The sequence below is a fragment of the Zerene cesonia genome, chromosome 29, assembly GCF_012273895.1.
Source record: "Zerene cesonia ecotype Mississippi chromosome 29, Zerene_cesonia_1.1, whole genome shotgun sequence".
In the NCBI taxonomy this organism is placed as follows: Eukaryota; Metazoa; Arthropoda; class Insecta; order Lepidoptera; family Pieridae; genus Zerene; species Zerene cesonia.
Window position 1 is genome coordinate 4,071,331 of NC_052130.1, and position 15,907 is coordinate 4,087,237.

Consider the following 15,907-nt stretch of genomic DNA (forward strand, 5'->3'; position numbering starts at 1 on the left):
GCGACATATGTAATGTATATCTCTATAAAAATATATTTTAGAAAATCTAATTAATGCAAAGGGCGTGAAGGTCATGTCAAACCAGTTCGTAAATCATGAGGTTATTTGGAACACGTATTAACCAAATGTGTTACAAAGTAATTTTTTCATCATTTATTACACAGACATAAACCTACGTAATTGCCGTCGATACTGTCAAATATTATGTGCATTTTATTGGTGATGCTGTTGCAATCTCTATTGTATTCCCTAAATTCTATTGTCCCGTTTTATAAAGAAAACTTACTAGTTTCTCTACCCGAACCAGTCTGGTTTCGAATTCGAATTTATCACATTAGGTCTAATGTGATAATTTCTGAAGTCTGTTTGAATGTCTGTTATGCTTCCGTGGCTAAACAAAACAATAAACTAACCTAGATCGGTCAGGTCGGCATCAGTTTAAAATCAAATTTAGAATGAACATAGCTAAAGACACGAGGTCAAATAAAAGTTACTCTCTCATTAATATGTGCTTTACTTATATTTTTTGTAATGATAAATCAATAGGATGAGTCAATACAGCATTTTTTTAATTTTTTAATTATACGACGGGCTAAACGGCCAAACGTGTGTATTATAGAAAAATGTCTAGTTTTCTATTGTATGTGTGTTTTATTTTCCGTTCCAAAAAATTACGTAAATTAAAGTAAAGAAATAACAATATTTCATACCAGATACAACAAGATTCTGGTTCAAGCTATGTATTTACCTCAATTGCACATTATATTTCGAAGAAACATATATAAATGAGGCATTTAAAACAACATGCTCACTGTAACATAATATGATATTTTCTTATCAAACAAAAAAATCACGGTAATTTAAATTATTATTCACTAACGATCCTTATCTTTTTTATGTTTTGATGTAAACAATATGCTAATGTGTAAAACAGTAGCAAACATCGTCACCAATTTTTTTCTCGAGCAATTAAGCCACAAATTCATGACACGCTTCGACACAAAGTGGGCCAGCTCGCACCGGGGAAGGTACTGCACCCCCACAGAAGATTGGCGTATAATAGTAGCTTGCTGTGTTTCGTCCGCTGAGTGAAGGAGCCGGAGGCCCGCATCCTTTTTCTTACCCTTTATTCGTACCATCAATTTTTCGTTATCCTTTATTTATTAAAGTTGGCAGTGCGTCTGCCCAGGTATTCGTAATTGTTGAAAAGTTTATGGGCGGCGTTGGTCACCTTAGCCTATGACCCTCGAACATAACGTAGTAATTCGCAGATAAATTCATAATTTTAAAATCGGTTCTATAGATCTAGACAACTCCCTACAACGTCACACACCAGTACCTTTTTTAATATTAGTATAGTATTATTTACAAGTAACATAACTGCGATTGAAATCGCTTTATTATCGTCACATAAGGCCACAATCATTGCCTCATCTTATTGAATCAAAGGTCATGACATTAATCAACTGAGAACAGCTTTGGTTTCGACGGATGATGAGCCTACAAGATAAAAACGAAGCGGAGGCTAAAATAAAACAACATCATGATTTATATATGATTGACATAGTATATTATTATAAAAATATGAAACTTTACGAAGGTGTAATCAGTCGCTTGAATATACAAACTCAAAAAATATAACAATATTATGATTCCATTCCTTAATCCTATAATTCGGTTAAATTAAATATTATTTCTAAAAAAGATTTAAAGCTACTATTAAATATGCAATAATAAACAAATAAAGACATAATAGACAACAGTAATATACAAAGAATTAAAGTTTTATTATGTTGTTTATGTTTTAATTTGTAATAAACATTATATTGAATTGATTTTATCTTCGTTATCATTAATATCCACTCGAACAGAATCAGCGAGAAAGACTAGACGTCTGGTGTTTTGTAAATCCGACTTTAACTCATAGGAATATGGTTGGATTTTTTTTGGTCAATGTTGACCAACTAGTTTAGGGATTTAATTTATTGCTATTGGAACGTATTGTCAGGGTTTTGTGATTAAACCTTAAACTTATGACGATAAGCTTGTTTTTGCTTAAAGATTTGTTTTCCGACTAGAATATTGACAAATACATTTAAGGACAGTTCTAAGTTCATTTTTGTATAGGGCTGTATGCACACATACTTAAATCTATTAAATAAAAATAGTAATGATGATGAAAAAAATACACGTACATTTAAATGTTCGGAAATTGTTTAATTATTTATCGACTTCTATTGTATATATCTTACTAATATTATAAACGCGAATGTTCGTAAATTTAGATGGATAATGCACGTTTGCTACTATTTTAAAACAGCTTATCGTTATGTCTGCAACTTGGTACAGAGATAGCTTATAGTCTGGATTAGCACATAGGCTACTTTTTACACGGGTACTCCGCGAGCGACGCCACGGGTCAGAGCTAGTGCATGTATACTTCATTGAAATAAATTTCCGAGTCTCATCTATTTTTACAATACGTCAAGTAAGCATAGATGGAGTTTGTACAGACAAAAACAGAAATAGAAGATATAATATTACAAATAATCCGATTATAAAACAGGCGGACTAATTGCCAAGCAACATTCTCAACCAACCAATCTGGTATTAATGGAAGTTCATAATAAAGTGCAAAAAACAGCAAAGATGAATAATTAAAATTAATATGAATAATGTTCCAGAAACACATTCTACCGATTTTTCATTTCAGATGATCACAAATCTCGTTATAAGACAGCATTACATTTATGAAGCGGTATGATTTGTTATTAAACATGAAAAATGAAGTCCAATAGGTAAATTATGTTATAAAAAATCACACACACAATTTGGCAAGAGGAATTAAACGGTTATTAAAATACACTGCACTTCAATACTCTTATACTGGGTGACTATTAAAACTAAAGAATTTGATGCTTAAAGGTTTTATATAATAAAAGTAATTAACATCACTGCATAGTATAAAATAAAGTCGCTTTCTCTATCTTTCCCTATGCTTAAATCTTTAAAACTACGCAATGGTTTTTTTTTTTAATAGATAGAGTGATCAACAGGAAGGTTTATATGCATAATAACATGTGTTAATCTACTCCGAATTTAACGCGTGCACAGCCGGGGGCAAAAGCTAGTTGTATATAAATATCGATTCGCTACTGAGTACAATCAAGCGAAAGTTATATAAAATATTAACGCCAATCGGTTGAAAGGCTTACAGAGTAAGAACCAAATTGTTTATTTTATAGACAATAAATTTATTTTATTATTTCAAATAAAGAGAAAAAAGAACCTCCTTTAGAAATTAAAAACTTTTTAACGGATTTTAAAGGCGATTTATTCATTATATTATTAAGCCGATGTTTCCAACACTTTACAGCGAGCGTGGTCACGGGGAGACAGTCAGTCTCCTCTCCTAATATAATGCTCGCGTAAAATCAAACACTGGAACCTCCTTGTTTCGGGGAAAGTCGGTTAATTAACGATCGTTTATTGTATCATTATAATGAGAATCGAGTTTCCAGTAATTCATTTCTGTTCGAAGCCTATTTCAGTAGTCATCTAGAATAAATATATTTATAAGTACATAATTATTTATCCGATTATCCTACTTTCTATCTATCTATATATACATATATATGTAACGTCAAATGTGTTGATAAGCGTAAAACTCGAGAACAGCTCGACCAATTCGGCTAAATTTTTGAACGGTGTTCTTAAGGCACAAGGAAGGTTCTTATGGCGAGAAAAAACGTACCACGAGCGAAGCCGGGGCGGATTGCTAGTTTCATTCAAAACACGAAACCTTGTTACACAAAGAGTCGGACCTGGACGAAGTAATTAAATTTTTCTTTTATTTTATTTTATATTTTATTTTCATTTTCTTTTATTTTATTCAATAAATTTCACTTCATTCACCCAGTTTCACCCAGTTCACGCAAAATCGGAACTGAACGAAGTCAAAAAACTTTTCTAAATCAAAATAATTAAGTGTTTTTAGATAACATTTTCCCCGTATTGCTATAAGGTATCGCTCCACCAGGTAGCGCGCGCAAAGCCGCGTGTGGAAGGTAGTTTTATCAAGCGTAATGTTTCCCAGGGAACTCCATGGCGTCCAGCCGTTTGTACACTTCGAGCATAGTGGGTCTCTCCTGTCGTAAGTATTTCGTGCAATGCAAGCCGATGGATATGAAGTCACGACACATACGCGGGTTGGCATTTGGAGTGTCTCTTAGTATGGGATCTTCGAGTGTAGCTGTGGAAATTGTAATGGGTTTATAATAAAAACTATGCAATTTCACACTTTACATTAATATTTTGTTTGTTTTGGATGTTCGTCCATCAATCACGCTGAAATTATATTGATGAAATTTGGTATACAGACAGGGTATAAGCTGACTTGGGTGATACTTGCTATCCCGATTAAATGTTACCTTGAGATAAAACAGGAAATTGATATCCGGGCGGAGCCGGGACGAGCGTCTAGCAGAAAAAAATTGTTTATTTTCTCACAACTCACATTTACAGTAGAAAAAAATTGTAAATTTTTCTTTACAAATAAATTTAATTAATTGCTAGCTTTTGCTCGCGGCTTCGCACGCACTAAATTCAGAGAAGTTTGATTTCTGTTAATGTACATATAAACCCCCATCAAAATCTGCCGAGTAATTTTAAAGATCTAAGCGTACAGACACACAGACGGCGTAAAGCGACTTTGTATTGAAGATATCAATTGTTCCTCACCAAAATCCACCCCCTCCCTCGCCTGTTGCTGCATATAATCGCTCAGCAACATAATGTTCCTGGCCCTCTCTATAGCCGGCAGAGCTGTTGCAACTTCCAACATAACAACACCGTAGCTGAACACGTCCACGGCGGGAGAGAGACAGCGCGATCGGAGATACTCGTCTGGCAAGTACGGCCGGGTGCCGTGCACTCTGGTAGAGGAAATGTACGAAAATTGTATTCAAAAACACCAACTCAAACTCAAATGATTATTTGTTCAAATATGACTTCTACTAGAAACACTTTTTAATCGTCATGATACAGTTTCACCATTTATCTATAAATAATTAAGCATATAAATGAAAATACGATAGAAAGATGGTTAGTTTATACCACGTGTAACTCGAGCACATTATATACTATTTGGATTTATCTCAGTTTGCTTTAGGAAAATGACATTACGAAGAATTTTTCTTACATATATATAGGTATTTAATCTGCAATCAGCGGTATTCGCTATAAGCGGATGTGTTGCCAGGCAAAGTTGGACATGTAGAGCGAGCCCTCTAATGAGGACATCTGCTCTTCAAGTAACACATTACGAAGGAAATTAAAAAAAAAATAAAAAAAAAAACACAAAATGCCCTAAGTAAAATAAAAGTAAAAAAGAAACAACTACCCTCTAGCGCGTAGAGCCAGGTGGAGAAGTTAGTCTATCATAATATAAATTACTTAAATGAGACATGCAAGCAGATTAAAGCCCACATTCATTTAAATTCCGAGCACTTTAACACCTTTTTAAAAATTAAATTCAATAAAAATAATGCTTTAAAATATATATCCGACATATAGCATCATAAGATGCAGTAGTGTAAACTACTCAAGCTACTCTACACGTACCTAGAAACCTTCATATGCGTTCTATCTTCACCGTACGGGCCTTTCCGGGCGAGTCCGAAGTCGCCGATCTTCGGCATCGTGCATTGGTCCAGTAGAATGTTGGCTGGTTTGATATCACCGTGGATCAGAGGTGTCCCAGCCATTGTGTGGAGGTATTGGAGACCTCTGTAGGGTAAGAAGTGACTTTTATTTTAATAATAGTTCAATGTTTATGATATTCTAAGCTAATGGCAAACATTTCCTTTTCCTCACCCGTCCCAGTCCATTCCTTCTTTCCTGTCATGAATCCGTTCCTTTTCCCTTACCCATTAAAAGCGGGCAGCGCATTCGCAGAGGCACTAACTACCTTTGCGAATGTTCATGGGCGGTGGTGATCGTTTACCATCAGGCGAACCACCAGCTCAGTTGCCCGCTATGACATAAAAAAAAAACATTCTGGAAATCAAATCGGATTCATTTATAGCTAAGGTAATAGGGACTTGTATGTGGGAGTCGAGCACGCTCCGGCACGAATTAAGCCAGCTCGCAACGGGGAAGTACCACACTCCCACAGAAAACCGGCGTGAAATAATAGCATGCTATCGTGTCTAATACGGTGAGTGGGGGTGTGGGAGGCCCAATTCCTTTCCTTCACCCTTCACAGTCTATTACTACTTTCCAGTCATCAATCCTTTCCTAACATTGACTCACGGGAATTTTATATATTAGATAAATTTCCTAATAATCACCTGGCAACACCGTGTGCTATTCTATACCGCTGCGCCCAAGACAACGGCGGATGATGCGACTTGCATCTGAGCCTTTGCTCTAAAGACCCCCCGGCCATTAATTGGTACACCAGACACGCTTCTGGCCCTGAAAAGTGTAACGATATAAACCTGAAAACGATATTTTTATACACGATTTATATTTGTATGAGACCGCCTCTTTATGTCTCGATTTTGACCCACTTTAAACGGACAGATTTAATTCACGCTTGGTACACTTATGAAGAGCTGGTGACAATACAATAATCTTATGAGTATTTTATAACACACTTTAACATTTATAATCATCATCATCAGCCCATACATCTTCCCACTGCTGGGACACAGGCCTCCTATGAGGGTTCAGGTCATAATTCACCTCGCTGACCAAGTGTGGGTTGGCAGATGTCACATGTCGTCGAATTTTTTATTCTTGGACATGCCGGTTTCCTTCACCTTTCGAGAAATGATGATGTTATCCACATGCACAGATATTGAAAAATCAATTAATTCCCTACCCGTTCGCCTGGTTTCCAACCCGCGAATTTTCAATTTTAAGTCCGAGACCCTCACTGAGCCAACACTGCTTTAATATTTTAACTAATTTTACAACTAGCTGCGCCCGGCGATTTCACCCGAGTAAATCCGTATCCCGTAGGAATATCGGGATAAAAAGTTGCCTATATGTTATTCTAGTTGCCCAGCTGTCTACGCACCAAATCTCATTGCATCGATTCAGTAGTTTTTTCGTAAACGAGCAACAAACACACACACATCCTTACAAACTTTCGCATTTATAATATTATATAGTAGGATAGTATTAAGGAATAAAAAATACTTGCCTCCCAAACTATACCCATACAATGGCAGTATATTATCATGTCTATATTGATTGAGGCACATTTCACGAATTAATTCTTTGTTCTTATCGTCATTATCCCTCAACCGTTTAACAGCGACGGGAAGAAGCTTCCATTCCCCTGAAAAATTTAAAACAGAAATCTTTAGGTCAGGTAATTGGGCTTCATACAAATCTTCAATTTCTTAGCTATATGTTGATTCAATATATATGTTGATCTACAAAGACAATGTAAATGTGTTTTTTTTATTTTTGGGAAATAAAGACAACTTAGATAACCATACAAGTATCGTCAAAATCGGTTTTTATTATCTATTTATATCATATACCTTCCCACACACAGATATGCCTCTGAACATTCTTTTGAAAATTAATAATGCAAATATACAGACAGTTATTCTATTTTTTCAAACGGACCCAAATAAAGGAGGAGTTTTTAAATTTGATTGCATTCATTTGTGACATTCAAAATTCCAGTAACAAAATTACATTTTAAAAACATTTATAACCTCAACCTTTTTACTTTATCCCTATTTATGTCAGACTTGTACTGAATAAAACCTCACAGTGGCCTTTTCTGCCCAAGTAAGGGACTCGCCACTTATATTATCTGTACTTAATCATCAAAAAAAAAAAATTGATAATCCCATGGACAATACTTTTTTTATTCTTTAAAAATACAATGTAACTTATACTGCATTTAAATGCTTAAAAAAAATTGAAAAAAAAAAATACCTTTAAAAACCTGCCCAAAACCGCCTTTGCCAAGCAAATTGCTCTCATTCCAATTGTTTGTGGCTTCCTGTAGATCCTCATACCTCAACATTGGTATAGCTGATACACTCTTCAGGAACTCATCATCTAACACATCACCCTTTCCGCTTTGTGCCGTTGAACTGTTCTAAATTAAAAAAAAACGCATCATAAATAAATGCAAACCATTTTTTGTAGTCAATTTTGTATACGATTCAATGTTTTTTGTTCTTCTAATAGAAATTGTAAAGTCATTTATTTAATAAACAAGCTGAACCGGCAAACACTGTTGGCTGATTCTCAGACCCACCTGATATGAAGAGAAATGAGAAACGGTCCTGTCATTTTTGAGTAGCACAGTAACTAACATTATGTCACGAGAATTTTATATATATAGAGAAGAGATATAGAGATTATGGTTTGGAGGACAATACATGATTGTAGATATATATCTTTTTTGTTTTTAAGTGCATTAAACGCAATATTTGAGATATTTGAAAAATATAAAGAGTAGGAAAGATTTGATCATTACAAGGCGGGATTCCAACATATGTGTTTCGCAATACCGCGGCGACGCCTTACCACTTGCCACCCATGATCTCGAAATTTTTATTGATATTTTTCAAAATTTGTTTATATAATGATTGTCATGGGATGTTTATCGGTTCTCTTATTTAATACTTTAAGTAAATATTGTCATAGTCATATCACATACTGAATGCAATACAAATGTATGATGTTTTATGGTTACTTGTATAATTAAAAAAAATCTATGAGAATCAATGTTACCTTTGTAGAATCTGTATTTGAATTATCTGTATTTGTATGACCAACCATAATGAGGCTCGGAGTTGGTAAATGGCCACCCTGCAAAGAAATATATGTTTTTCTCTATAACTTTATATAAGCAAAGAGCTACATAAAATTTAAACTGTCATCTATGGTATATTTCAAAATAATTGTTATTACAATCATATATTTTAAAATGTATTATATTTATCATTGTAACATCAGTTGCAATTAGATACAATTTTTCAACTTTAATTAATATGCTTGTATTGATCACATTCTCTTTAAATTCGAAATTAACATTTCATACATATTAAATATATAATATTTACCTTCTCAATAAGCATAACAGGAAGGGGCAACGAAGATTCACTTCCATCCATTCTTTGCGTGCTCTGTTTATTTGCATTATCTAAAAAAATAAATCATTGCGATGAATGAAAAGTCACATTTATTCTGCTTTGACCAGTTCCTTAACAGTTTAATGAATATTAAATGGCTACTTTTATTATTTTCATATTATCCTGTTGTCAAAATTTGCATGAACTTAGTTACTCATCAATTCTTAGAAATTTTAACAATCAATTCTCTATTATTAATGATTCATAGAATAACAAGCTTATAGGCCGCGGCTTCACCCATAGAGATTATACAATTAATTACAATTTTTCGTGGATATGAGATTTTTCACTGCGTAAAAAGTAGCCACTCTCTAGCCTTCTTCTTCTTCTTCCTATCTCCAGACAATAAGAAAATCGGTGCAGTAGTTTCTGAAATAAACACATTCTAACAAACAAACTCTACAACTTTGTATTGTCTGCAATTAGATTCAGATTCATGCAATATTACTTCATTGGCACTTACCAATTAAATTACTTCTCTCCCTTATAGTTTTACTGTCATGTTTTTGCAGTAGCTTATGAAAGCGACTATCAACCACTGGAACTAAGCACCTCAGAGCTGGTATGTGTTTCATCCTGTATAGAAGAATGAATAGTTCCTCGACTCTGTGGTTTTGTTGACCCCATTTTGTGAACAATTGATTTGTTGGGGACGATGCTTGGCGTTTTGCGGTTTGTTCTATTTCCTTTAAAAGTTCATCTACATTAATTTATATATAAAATGCAATGGTGACTGACTGACTGGTCTATCAACACACAGCCCAAACTACTATTATATACAATGATATGCAGATAGCCACTATGATGTAGGTAAAACAGATTTTGATAAATTCTATTAATAAAATCAAATATTTGCATAAAATAGGGAATTAAAATTTGTATCACGAAAATTTATTAGACCATATTGTATAGCAAATATAAATATTTCAATTTTTCTTATATACTTAAAGGTATAAGCAGCATTATTTTGTGGACTTTTAGTACATTATTTTAAATCTTTCAATGTTAAACTGAAACCAAAATTCAAATTCATTTAACAAGGCTATTGTATGCCTAATTTTTTAATTAATTTGTATAACTTCTCTAAAATTCTCCATCTCTTTTTTAGTCAATAGTAAAATGTAACTAGGCTTTAACAATTTCATTAATTGCACTCATGCAATTAGAGAAATTGTTAAATTAGTAACAATATCATTCAGCTTTTGTGGGCACATACATTACTTATTCTTCTAAATATATTTTGTAGAACACAAGTTTATCAATAATTATATTAACACACACTTTAGAGAGAACTGAACTAACAATCTTAATTTTCAAGATAATTTTTCCTTGAGAGTTCAATTTGTTTATAATCCAATTGATAAAGAATAACAATATTATTTCATAGATACTGACTGTATTTCATCAATATTATGTTCATGCTATATAGTTTTTAATTAGTTGGATATTCAATTTGTTCATGCCACATTGAAATAAGCTTTCTGTCCTCAGCTTTGCTTTCATACTCAAAGTCCAATCCATTTGCATGGGCATGTAGCTAATGCAAATTATTATGGGCTCTTTCACGGGTTTTGAGCTATCTCTGCACCAAATATCATACAATTGAGATGTTTCTTTTTAGTAGTTTAGACGTGAATAAGAGACAGACAAACAGTCATTTATACTATCGCATTTATAAAATTAAGAGATTTCATAACTTGTTCATTCAATAAGCTATGCTATATTTTTACAGTTTTATATCGATTTTAACTTCGTCGGTAGCAGAAGCAATATTTGGTTGAAGTTTAAATTACGCAAAATTCCATGAGGAAAAATTATCATAACATGTAACATTTACGATAGAACACGGTTTTAAGGCAAAGATGTACATTTATTTTGGAAAATCCAAAGAATAATATGCTTGCGTGTGGGGAAACCCGAAACACCCAACAAATTACGATACATACCGACCAAACTATACTTACATTAATATCAAACGCTGAATACTTCATATAAACTCCGGAGAGTTCCTTCCAATCGTCGTCGTTATCTAATAATCTGCACAACTCTTTATTTATCTCAAAAGGCAATTCGTAAATATACATTTTACACTTTTTTATTTATATTATATGGTTAAAATTATCATGAAGACATTCTCACAACGTAGGTACTTGTTTTGAACTGAGTAAAATTGACAAATGAGAACCATGGACAGCTGTTTTCGATGTCAAATCATTGTCAAATTGACATTCTTTTCAAAATTGCTATAACTAAATAAAATGTTGATTGTATATTTTTTAAATCTTTTTGCTACATATATAATTGATGCCAATTTTTCTTTCTGTACACCTATTCGTCTAATGCTTTAAAAAATAGGTTTTTAAAGTACAGAAATGCCAGAATCGTGTAAAGTTTTTATTTATTGTTTTCAAATTACTTCCGTTTTTAGGGACAACAAGCGATCGAACACACATTTAACTATACTTGAAATAATGTGACGCCTAAATCGCCATAAAAGAAGTCCAGCACACTTTACGTGACGTTCTCGAATCAACGGTCACGGCCGCACTGTCTGTGAAGCTTACAAGCTAATATTACTTACTCTGTGCTCACAAGGTTCATAAAAAATCAACATTTTGTACTCGCATATGGTCATGATTACAATATTTTATTGATTATCAAACATCCAAGATCATAATGATTTTGTTATCAGTACTTTATTGAACAATGAAATGTTTAAAATTAATTAAAAACAAATGTCTTCAAGCAAAGGAACATAATTAAGATTTAGGGTTCTTGTTGATATCAATTGTTTGTACCATATTGCTGAACACCTAGGTGAACGCTTACGATTTTCATCATCATAATCAACTTGAAAGAGGCCAAATTTTAATCTGAAAAAAAAAATTCCTTTTACTTACATATTTTTTGTATAATTACAGATAAAATATTACTATACAAGGTATAATAAATCATTTAGGACTTCCAGGAAATCTAACCTCTTCTAACCATAGGTCACAGATTTGCCACATTTTAAGAACTACCTCCCTCATTATATTATGACTTAACACTATTCAAATTTTATACATGTATTTATGAAAAATTAAAATAAGAAATTTTGATTAATCTCGCAAACGTTAAATTTCACACCTTAGTACATACCTTTTAAATTACTTAACATGTGACGTCAAAAAGTCTTTTTACCACCTGTTAGCCTTGTCACATAACACAATGTCACAATTTGGTGATACCCTACCCGTATTATTATACCACCCTACTTGCCCTTTATTACGTGTGACGTAATTTATGAATGACCCCTAAGTAATAGAACGGATAACATAATATTATACTAATAATATTGTTAAATAATCGTACAAACCTAGATCCAGAGGCCCACTCAAAATTATCCATTAGACTCCAAGCCGTATATCTAGTTATGTTACAGCCGTCAATTTCAATTGCATCCAAAATATCATCGAAATATTGTCTATAATATGATACTCTGTTCAAATCATTCAATCCCCCGTATGAATCGAAGCCATTTTCAAATATCATAATATTTGGGTTATTACACGTATCTTTTACCCAGTTTAAAGCTCTTCTTATTCCTTTAGGTACGATCTGTTATTACCAAATGTAATTATAAATATCTGTATAGCGTTCAGTAAAGAACTAAATTATGTGTGTCCGCGCTGTTATTGTATGCGAAAATTGAAGATCTAATGTCAATCATTGTTTTAATTTTGTTTTAATCAAAACCAAGACTTTTTTTATTTCATTGGAGATAAAAATCTGTGCTATGGTATGGTAATAATTTCAACCTTATTGCATTTCCTCGTTTCAATTTGAAAACCATTTATTTGTTATAAGTACTAACAGTGCGCACTGGCTTCCCTTGTATATGTGTGTAAAGCCTACCACTCTAGCATTCAGATATCACGTGCATATTCAACGTTGAAAGACTTTTAGAAATCTAACCAGTAGTGCCTGAGATTAGCGCATTCAAACTAACAAACTCTTCAGCTTAATGCACATTAATCTGTTATGTATATCTTTATATAATTAGTATAGACTTAAAAGCGTACGTAAAAAGCGTAGAAACTTCTAATATTTGTTACGAATAAAGTGAATGATAGTTACCGTACATTGAAATGTTACCCCCTTTTCAAAGTTCATTTCGACTATTTTGGCGCCAATGTCATCATAAAATGAAGGAATGATACTGGATTCATAGTTTGCTCTTGTATAAAAGTATGTAGTGTAATGATTAAATCCAAAAAAATCGCTAGTACCTGAGACAGAGATATTTCTGTTACTTTTTTATTAATACTTATATTATAGCCACTGAATTATTTTTCTTATAGTGTGTCACAAATTTTCAGTTTTGATACTTCTACTGACGTTGGTCTTTTTAATTCAATTTAAACTAGCTTTCTGCCCACGGCTTCGTCCGCGCAGTCAAAAGTATAAAATAAACATCGCGGAGTTTTTCCCACACAGTTCTCGTTACCGTTACATACGTTACGTAAAGACAAATAAACAGAGTTACTTTTATAATATTGATAAGATTCATATGGCATCGTATTCATAAATTGTTTTACCTTTAAGGTATTCTATTTCATCATTTGTAAATTCGGGCAAACGACTCCTTGGATAACCTTGTTCTAGACTCTTAGCAGCGACCCTTCTTTTAACACGTTCTGGAAAATCACCGTCTGAAGAAAATATTGGATGGCTGTAGAGCCCTATATGGAATTCAACAGCATCTACACTGGCTTCTACATCTTTTATATTGTTTGTAGCTCCTTGAGCAAAATCGGACGCTATTACTATTCCGCACACACCTAAAATTATTTTTTAATATTATTTATGTAACTAAGATTTTAATCTATTGAAAAATAGTGTTACGAAACAAGTTAGCGCACTATTTTTGGGTAGATTATAATCTATGAATGGTTTTAACCATTGGTTTGTGAAATGATGAGCTAACTTATTAGCGAATTCTCAGTATAACTTCACAGAAATACATACAGCTTTGTAGCGAGTTAAATTAAAATTTAACAGTTTTTACAATCTACTTCTCTATACAGAAATTTTGCCTATTATGTATATTAATATTAACATTTTTAGCACACATTTTTATAGAAGAATGATTTATTATCGGAAGCGCGGGATTTTTTATCAAAAGCACATTTACCATTTTGGGATTTTCTGAACTCCTCATCATATATATGCCAAGCCCTAGCATGCGCCATTAAAATATTTTTAGCTGCTAAATATTCACCGATACCATGACAATTTATTCTGGGAGCTAGCATGTCCATACCGCATCCAAACACCGCTATTTGATGTGGCTCGTTTATTGTAATCCACGTCTTAACCCTATCTCCAAACAGTTTGTACAATCCTCGCGCGTAGTCTTCAAACCAATATGCTATCAAAGGATTCGCCCAACCACCCAAATCCTGTAATTTTTGCGGTAAATCCCAATGATACATTGTCACTACTGGTTCTATGTTATTCGCTAGTAGTTCGTTTATAAGATTGTTGTAATAATCAAGACCAGCAGAGCTTGTTATGTTCGTGAATCCATTAGGAAATAATCTGGTCCAATTAATGGAAAACCTGTAAAAGTCTACACCAAGAAATTTCAGCATGTCGATGTCACGCTTGTAGAAATAATAAGACTTGCACGCGTCGTCTCCTGTTGTATTATCTTCGATATTGTTTGGCTGGTGGCACATGACATCCCAAATGCTTGGAGTTTTATCTAAAATTAGGCATTTATTGTATTAAACATATAATCAATTGTGGGTGTAGGGTAGAGCGATATATTTCGATACAGATAAATTGTAATCCTTTATATATAATGTTATTTTGTTATACATATACTTTTTATCTTATTAATATATAAAACGGAAAGGTGGCTGACTGATCTATCAATGAACAGCTCAAACTCCAGGACCAATGGGACAGAAATTTGCGGATAGTCACTATGATGATGATGATGATGAAGGACCCACATCATCATCACATATTATGTAAACTTTATATTATCCCCATGAGGGCAAAAGCATCTATTTTATATTTTGTAGCATTAAATATTAAGTTTAGAACCTACTACAAAATACCCATAGAATACCATTTTTCTATTAATATTTAATCGTTGTAAACAACTCAAAATTGAGATATATAAGAAACATTTTCACAAACCATCACTATTCCAGGCGCCTTCGATTTGGTAAGCAGATGTTGCCACACCGAGTTTCAGATTATTTGGAAGCTTTCTACCTGCCATGATTCCACTAAAATATGTATGAAAATTAAAGAAAATAATTAACGTATATTAGTGTAAAATAAGAATGTGTGTTTAAAGCTTAATCGTTTCATTGCCCTCTCAATTCACCTTAGTACTGAAATTTCGAAAAAATTTTGTCCCAAACAAGGCAATTAAGTAAGAACATACAGGAAAAGTAAATAAAATATTCGACATTTATATCATAAATAACATAATATGATATATATGAATTACGTTCGTGCATAGATAACTTTATTATTTTATATACTATGTATAAGATTTAGCTAGAATAATAAATTATGAAAAATTCACAATGAATGTAGAGTTTAAACTTCGCGCTGATCTTACAGTTGTGTGGAGAAAATTCCAGAATTGCACTACACGAATGGTAAACGTATTGTGACGGAATTTGTTTCATAAGCCGGGATAAAAAGCAAGAGGTTAGTCGAGGAATATAACA

General features: G+C 33.0%; 2 protein-coding genes across 2 annotated transcripts; both read right to left on the bottom strand.

Moving 5' to 3' along the window:
- Positions 1 to 3,864: 3,864 nt before the first annotated feature.
- Positions 3,865 to 11,320, bottom strand: LOC119837801 (serine/threonine-protein kinase pelle). Its single transcript, XM_038363563.1, has 10 exons — positions 11,135 to 11,320; positions 9,634 to 9,856; positions 9,102 to 9,181; positions 8,770 to 8,847; positions 7,963 to 8,128; positions 7,211 to 7,348; positions 6,351 to 6,477; positions 5,623 to 5,787; positions 4,741 to 4,934; positions 3,865 to 4,252 (listed from the first exon to the last, which is right to left on the bottom strand). Exons 1-10 carry the CDS (start codon positions 11,252 to 11,254, stop codon positions 4,077 to 4,079), a joined length of 1,467 nt encoding a protein of 488 aa, XP_038219491.1. The 5' UTR covers positions 11,255 to 11,320; the 3' UTR covers positions 3,865 to 4,076.
- A 575-nt stretch (positions 11,321 to 11,895) lies between these two features.
- On the bottom strand, positions 11,896 to 15,447 carry LOC119838025 (myrosinase 1-like). Its single transcript, XM_038363837.1, has 6 exons — positions 15,363 to 15,447; positions 14,347 to 14,919; positions 13,751 to 13,993; positions 13,290 to 13,441; positions 12,529 to 12,770; positions 11,896 to 12,043 (listed from the first exon to the last, which is right to left on the bottom strand). Exons 1-6 carry the CDS (start codon positions 15,445 to 15,447, stop codon positions 11,896 to 11,898), a joined length of 1,443 nt encoding a protein of 480 aa, XP_038219765.1.
- Positions 15,448 to 15,907: the final 460 nt, after the last annotated feature.